The 7,782-nt window shown below is 32.9% G+C and overlaps 1 protein-coding gene and 1 pseudogene across 5 annotated transcripts; both read left to right on the top strand.

The window, feature by feature from the left end:
* Positions 1 to 1,886: 1,886 nt before the first annotated feature.
* On the top strand, positions 1,887 to 4,949 carry LOC149496055 (uncharacterized). Of its 4 annotated transcripts, none has more exons than XM_089721870.1 (3): positions 1,888 to 2,027; positions 4,017 to 4,108; positions 4,313 to 4,949. In XM_089721870.1, the coding sequence occupies exon 3, from the start codon at positions 4,325 to 4,327 to the stop codon at positions 4,754 to 4,756; it is 432 nt and encodes a 143-aa protein (XP_089577996.1). In that variant the 5' UTR covers positions 1,888 to 2,027; positions 4,017 to 4,108; positions 4,313 to 4,324; the 3' UTR covers positions 4,757 to 4,949. The 4 variants fall into 4 exon arrangements, with proteins under 4 accessions (XP_089577995.1, XP_089577996.1, XP_089577994.1 ...); XM_089721868.1 differs by adding an exon at positions 2,238 to 2,340 and having other exon boundaries at positions 4,017 to 4,949; XM_089721869.1 differs by lacking the exon at positions 4,017 to 4,108 and having other exon boundaries at positions 1,887 to 2,027.
* On the top strand, positions 1,892 to 6,470 carry LOC149496054 (formiminotransferase cyclodeaminase-like protein; annotated as a pseudogene). The gene is made up of 3 exons (XR_016320967.1): positions 1,892 to 2,027; positions 5,243 to 5,621; positions 5,860 to 6,470. The product of XR_016320967.1 is annotated as a formiminotransferase cyclodeaminase-like protein (transcript).
* Positions 6,471 to 7,782: the final 1,312 nt, after the last annotated feature.

The following is a 7,782-nucleotide window of genomic DNA, read 5'->3' as shown; positions in this document are numbered from 1 at the left end:
AATTTACATACAATTAGTCGTGTATTAACATAAACGATATAATTCTATGAGCTTACATTAAAAAATGTGATGTATTGTTAATTGAGCCCGAATTGTGGAATATTGTAGATGATAAATTTGGCCTGAGATTTAATAAAATCTTGAGGCTTATTTTCCTAGAAATATGGGCTAAATGTTTAAAATTATATTGAGATAGTAAATTTTTAGTGTTTCAAGCTTACTACGGGCCTTGGAGGCCTTAAGCTTAACTGGGCTCTAGTGCTGGTCCGACCCATGGAATCAGGTTGTGAGATATAGGGTTCTTCTTCCCTCCGGTTGCTTGAAAAAAATGAGAAGGCAGGGGTGAGTGCCAAACTCAATAAGTAGGGTTAGATAACCCTCTCACCCAACACTATCATATAAATACATAAATAAATCAATCTAGTCATTCGACTAGTTATATGATTATGCAGTTAATCACACAAATGATAAAACAATAGCAATCCCAAATATTAACACCTTCACATAATCACATCATGTGGAAATTGGTCAGTGGCATCACTAAACCCTCGAAGAGTCATCCTCACACATGACCCGCCCTCTCATCAAATCAAATCATAAGAAATGGAAGCCTAATTGAAGAAATATGCCACATGTCAAGTTAAAATGCCAAGTGGATATGCCACATGTCAACTTTTTAGGGACAAAAATGCTTGCTTGATATATATATATATATATATATATATATATATATATATATATATATGTTTTCATTTATGGGAATCTTCTTCTATATTTATACATTTATGTTCGTTTGTTTAATAAAAAAACTTGCAGCAAAATATTTTTTTATAATATTTCGTTGTTTGGGCATTTAGAAAAATAAGTTAAAGAAAATATTTTTTAAAGAAAATTGAATTATTTTTTAAAGAAAATAGCTTCTTATTCTTGAGAGAGTAAAACACTTTCCGAATGTTGACAAACCTTATAAATCCATATTTTTTTAATTTATTAATCATCGTAGTTACTACCATCAGTTACTATTTACTATCAACCACCACCACGGGCCACTGACGACTTTCATAATTTACATTTATTAATGAATCCACAATATTATTGGATAGTAATATAATCTTATTTATAAGTAAAATTTTAATAAAATTCTGTACATTAAATTATAATATCTTAATAAATTAAATTTAGTTTTTTTTATAAAATATATTAAACAAAATTATATATATAGTATTCATGTCATGTCTTATATAGTATTCATATCATGTCTTAATAATTTAATTGAATGTTTTATGGTTTGGTAATTATAAAATTTATTAATAATAAAAAAATTATTAATTGAATAGAATGATAATAATGTATAATTAAAATTTTTAAAGCTACTTATCAACATCACTAGTAAACTTCTAATGATAATTATAATTAGATCTTAATTTAAAATATGACTCATGTGGAATATAATCTACATAGATTTTTAGTGAATTAGATATGACTCATATAAAATATCAGCAATGAACTTATAAACATAATTACAATTGGATCTTAGTATTCTTATACTTAGAAGTCTAGTGTATATAGATTAAGGATTACAACAACCATAATTAATTAGAATTCTCTAATAAAAACTATTAAACTTAATACTTTACATAATATTTTGTTATTATACCTACTATAATATTGAAATATAATTGTAGCCTTTTAATTAATAATAATAATAATAATAATAATAATAATAATAATAACAAAAATAACTATTTTACCATCCAAACGACGTAGTTTTGATGCAGGAGGTTTAAATGAACCCACAAATAAAACTACGTCGTTCTATCCTAGGGTTGCATTTTGACAATACAAACAAAAAGATCTCTCAAATCTCAACTCAAAGTCACAGTGTTTCTTTTGCTCCTCCCTCCCTGTCCCTGCGCTGCTGTCGTTCTCTCCTTCTACAGCCACAGTGTTTCTTTATACCTCCCGTCGCGTTCATTCTTGACCGTCGCCTCCGCAGCAGTCGTGCTCTTCAAGCGTACAAGAGCCAGGTTCGTTCTTGATTATTTTTATTTCGTTCTCAGTTATTTTTTTTTTATTTGTTTTGCTTCGTCCCTTTTCCTTTTTCTTTTTCTTTTTTTTTTCTATATATAAATACATATAAAACAGACAAAGAGAAGGAATTGTTGAAGATATTGTTGAATTAATTTGTGGGTTCAGCCGAGAGATATATGTTTATTTTTTTATTTTTTCGTTTGCAGATTTTGTGCATGTTTCATTTGTTGAAAATATATATATTAAAGGGCAAAAGGATGGTGAATATAAGCCGATTCGTGGCTATATGAGGGAAATCTGACATGTTTGGTTTGTTAATTCAAAGTTTTATTTGTTAATGATGATTAAGGTTGTGTAGAGATACTGAGAATGAGATTATTTGCATATAATTGTCATATTTTTTCGCTATGTATATGAAAATTCAACAAGTAATATAGAATGAGTAGATTATCGTCTCCACAGTGATTGTATATCAAGTAGCAACAAGCTCTCCCGATGTTTTGTTAACTATTTCAATCCAATCTAATTACCTATCTTCTAATAGCGTAATCAAATATGAATTAAATCATTAAGTTTTGTGGTCTATTTTGTGAATTCATAACCTAAGGTCATTAATTTGTGAAAACCCTCCATTAGTCAAACCGTGTAGCTTCTGCATCATATTATTATTCTCACGTAATTTATTACCTTTTTCATATCAAAAACCCTTCTCCCGATAGTGATTAATGAAATAAATCAATCTAGAGTAGAAACTTTGCCTTTCAATAATAAATTATACTTTGAACCAAAAAAGAAAAAAATTTAATATTATAAATTGAAAAAGAAATTAAGCTACATCAAATCCCTAGTATAGTTCGATATAGTAATTAAATAAAACTCAATACTACTTGAATAAAATTCCATAATCAAACAGAATAATGAAAGAATAAAACAAGTTAAAGAGTTTAGAGACAAAAACTAGACAACAAATAATGTGGACGGCTTCCTTGAATCTTGGCACAAATCTTGAATGCTTGAAGTCTTTGAGAGAGAGAAGAAACAATAGAACAAGAATTGTCAAAGACTCGAGATATCTTTGCAATGAATGTCTCCTCTCTTTATATAGACTTATTGGGAGAAAATCCGACTCTGTTTAGGAAATAGAATCCTTATTAAGTAAAAAATCTTTTTGGAGATAGGAAACTGTTTAGGTTTTGGATTTCTTCTCAATTAGGATTCTTCCATGTTCCTAAATAGGATTAGATCTTGATTTGTACGTCAGGAAAATATTTGAGGTGGGCCCATGTAAGTTATAGAAATTGGCTGGCGTTCTCGATTCAAGACAGCACCTAATTCGTAGCACGGGCTTGCTGTTTTGCACGGTCTGGGCATGCCAGAGTTTGAGTTCTAAGGATGGTTCAGCAGGGGCCGTGCTCTGCGACACGTCCAGAGAAGAATCTGTGTCACGGGCGTGCCCCATAGCACGGCTAGGGCGTGTTAGGCTCTGACTTTCCAGGATGAAATGCATCACGGAGGTCTTCTTAGGCATGGGCGTGCCAGATAGCATGGTCTGGGCGTGCTAGAGTCTTGAATCTCCACTGGATTTTCCTTAAGTTCAGTACGGGCGTGCTAATTATGCACGGGCAGGGCGTGCTAGAGCTTGAGTGTTTTGCTTTATTTTGCTCTTTTCTGTGCCAAAACCCTACAAATTTCTTTAAGATTAAGTGGATTATGATTCAAGAGCGCTTTACACAAAAATATAAATAAAACTAAATAAAGACTAATTAAAGTAATTAAAACTACTAAAATTCCTAATAAAAACTATATTAAAAATACTATAAAAATAACACTTATCATATACTGAGAATGGTTTGTTAATAAAGTTTGGTTTTCTGCTACTATATATATATATATATATATAGGGGATTAGTATTTTGTGATTTTATATAGGGCTGAAATTTTTTCTGACTTCTATAATGGAGTTCTTGTTCTTGTTTATTTTTCAGATTTTTGTTCATTCGTGGAGTCGAATGTATGTTTGTTGTGTGGAAGAAGATGATTATGATTGTTAATCCTTGCAATCTTGGTTCTTGAAAAAGTGGAGTTCAAGAACTATGTTTATGTAAAATTTCTTGTGTTGTTATTGTAATTTTGTTCTGTTTTAATGTACTTTTTAATTCAGTAATTTTTTTTATTGAGATACTTTTTAATATGTTCTATATGGATTTAGTTCTCATTCAAGAATTATGTTTATGTAAAATTTCTTATGTTTTTGTTTATTCCTTCTTAAAAACGAAAAAAGTAAAATCCTTTCATGGAGTCTCGCACTCAATCTGATTCCATTGAAGATATGTTCGAATCCACACTAAATCTAGAGCAGACCCACCTCAAAGAAGGCTATGACGAAGGCTACAATTATGGACTAGTCGCTGGAAAAGAGGAGGCTAGGCAAGTTGGTCTCAAGACGGGCTTCGAGGTTGGCGAGGAACTCGGTTTCTACCGGGGCTGCGTAGACATCTGGAATTCAGCCATTCAAATCGACCCAACTGGATTCTCTGCTCGAGTGCAGAAGTATATTAAGCAACTGGAAGAGTTGATTGAGAAATACTCAATGTTAAATCCGGAAGATGAAATGGTGCAGGAAATTATGGATAGTTTGAGATTGAAGTTTCGGGTTATAAGAGCGGGTCTGGGTGTGAAATTGGAGTATGATGGTTACCCCAAACCCACAGAGGTTGAATTTTGAGGATTTGTTGGGTATTTCTAGCGTTTAGGAATTGGTATTTCTTGTTTCTACTATGTGGTGACTTGTTCTCTAGAGTTCTTATTGCTTTTTTTTTTTTTTTTTTCTTTTTTTTAAGCTTCTTTTGCTATGATGTAATTTGAAAAATTATTGCAAAATTGTGGTGTTCTGTTCAAAAAGGAAGTGCTTTTTAGTATTGATTTTCTTGTGAGTAGTTTGGTAGATACACCAAACCAATTTCTGTTTAAGTTGGCTTTAGTCATTGTGAATCTGCTCTCTATTCCTCTCATTTGTTCTTAATTTTCAGTTTTCCACGTTTAAGATTTCACACTCTTTTCACTGTGTTTGAAATTACTTATTAACTCTAGTAAACACAACTTCAATATTTCGCTTCTACAATATGGTTAACTGTGGTCCTCTGAAATTTTAACCACAAAATTTCTTATTGGTGTCAATTTTATCATCTTATCTATCTTCTTTTGCAACTAGAAAGAGGGCAAGGACTAGCAACATGTTGAAGAGGGCTCTCGCTTGCTGCAAGTTGTACATATCTGAAAGCCGAAACAATGCTGCATTGGAGTCAATTGAAAGAGCTGCAAAGCTATTTCCTCAAGCACCAATTGTTAACAAGTTTGAGGATGCAACCTATAATAGAGTTGGATATACTCTTGTCTCAAGTTTGGATCCAAAACAGTCCCTAGGTTATGTCCTTTGAAGAGTGCTGTGGTTACCATGGTTAAAGCTGCTTTTGAAGCTATTGATCTTGAGTTACATTGTGGAAGTCATCATCCCTTAAAACATTCATCTTTGGACCATGCAGCACATATAGCAAAGTCCTTGGCAGTAGATGTTGGCTCTAGTCTTCAAGGTTTGAGCTTTTTGAAAGAAATTATTTTTCCTCTACATGGTATTAAACAAGAGAGAAGAAAGCATGTAAAGATGTTAATTTTCATGTGATTTGGTGATTAAAATAGTTTTCATTATATGGTATCAATTTTGGGGCAATATTGTCTATAATTAATGGGTTTTGACTTCCTTATTGGAACTTGTTGTGTAAGAATATTCTTTATTTCTGCATTGCTAATGATCTTAAATGTAGTTTGCAGTCCCTACCTTCTTATACGGAGCGGCCAATGAACAAGGAAGGAATCTCGATTTAATCAGAAGAGAACTGGGTTATTTCAAGCCAAATTCTGGAAACCAATGGATAGGAGGACCAAAATCAGAGTACTTGTCAGTGAAGCCAGATGAAGGTCCAGCTCAAGTGACTCGAGAAAAAGGCGTTGTTGTAATTGGAGCAACCCAGTGGGTTGACAACTACAATGTCCCTGTCTTCTCTACTGACATCGCTGCTGTTCGCAGAATTGCAAAACGAGTTAGTGGGAGAGGTGGTGGACTTACTTCAGTACAAGCCATGGCTCTCACACGTGGTGATGACGTAGTTGAGGTAGCTTGTAACTTGTTGGAACCAAGTATAGTGGGAGGAGAAAGAGTTAAGCAAGAAGTTGAGAGGCTTGCAGAGGAAGAGGGTGTAGCTGTAGGGAAAGGATATTTTACTGACTTTTCGCAGGAAAAAATCATTCAAAGCTACTTGAAGTCGGATCCCCTGTTGTAACTATGAGATGAAATATTGTACTACAGAGGCAATTTCCTTTCTGTTAAAATTTATTCAAGGAATGATATAATAAATGAGGATTTAAATTTTTGTTCAACCAAATGTCATGATTGTTTATTGAAGTATCTTTCCTTTAATATTTTCATCCTTCATTGTTATACAAATAGCCAGTAGATGGCCTGAAGCCGGAGAATAGTTCTCTAAAGGCTACATGGAGGTCAGGTTTTCAACCATTTGTGAGAGTTGAAGCAAAGCTCAGTGAAACAAGCAAGGGATGCTATTCTAGTGCACCTAGAAGTGTCTTACGGAGAGTTCCTTCTAGTAAAAATGTTGCTAAAGAAGAAGCTTCTTTCTTGCATCTCTATCGTAGGCTAACGAAGAATTATTTAGAACTTGATAGACATTTTTCGAGAAATAATGATGGTGATTGGTAAAGCAGCAGCCCTCGCTCTGCTCTCCTGAGGTTTGCTTGGTCTGATTTAACTACAGGGGAAGCCTTAGATGTTCTTGTTGCAGAAGTATGTGAACTTGCACTGCAATTTGAGAGAGATTATCATCTGCTATTGCTATCATGACGAGACATAATTCAGAACCTCCTATTCAGAAGTTGACAGAAATCTCTTTTTACTTTTAGTGGAGGATACAGAACCTACCCCATTCATTTCTTGACTATGTACATAGCTTGTTTAGTTCCTTCCAGCTTGTTCTGTGAGATGAAGAGAGGATTCATAATAAAATTTATGAAGTGGTAAGGAGATAAGGTTGGTTGAAGAGGTTCCTTAAATTTTTTTCAGTTGATCTTTCTAGACAAGTCGCTTTCATGCCAACATCAATATTGACACAGCAAAATCCAAAATAGATATGCTACTTCAAGAATTATTGATTGAAGATAATTTAACTGCTAATAATTTAAGTTTGATTCTATCCCAAAAATTATAAAGAAAATCTTTTCAATGGAGTAGTTTTTATTAATTAATTATTTGAAAGGCATGTACTCTGTTCTGTCTCTAATTTATGTTTCTCTCAACCATTAAATTGCAGTAGCTTTTTGTTGCGCCATCACGTCAAAGAAATTAGTAATAATTTTGTTACTTATTAAAATAAAAAATTAATTTTCAATTTTGTCCTTTCAAGTTTTCTCATAATACATTTCCCCTCTTTCTCTCTCCAGACAAAGTTTTCTCTGCATGGGGAACCTGCTCTGGCTCTCATTAAAAACGAAACATGTAAATATGAAGTTAATGTCCAATTGTCTATATTATATATGACGGATAAAGCTTGCGTCGGGTATGTGTCTTCTTCAATAAAAAAAAAACTATGAATGATGCCATTGAAGTAGCATGTGAATTGCGCTTCTGGACAAAGAAAAATCTCTCTCTCTCTCTCTCTCATCCCTTATCTTCATTTGCAGATT

This window comes from Jatropha curcas, chromosome 5 (genome assembly GCF_041381405.1).
Source record: "Jatropha curcas cultivar XTBG-Jc1 chromosome 5, XTBG_Jcur_1.0, whole genome shotgun sequence".
In the NCBI taxonomy this organism is placed as follows: domain Eukaryota; kingdom Viridiplantae; phylum Streptophyta; class Magnoliopsida; order Malpighiales; family Euphorbiaceae; genus Jatropha; species Jatropha curcas.
Note: the sequence above shows the minus strand (reverse complement) of the source record. Positions and strands in the feature narration are given on the sequence as shown.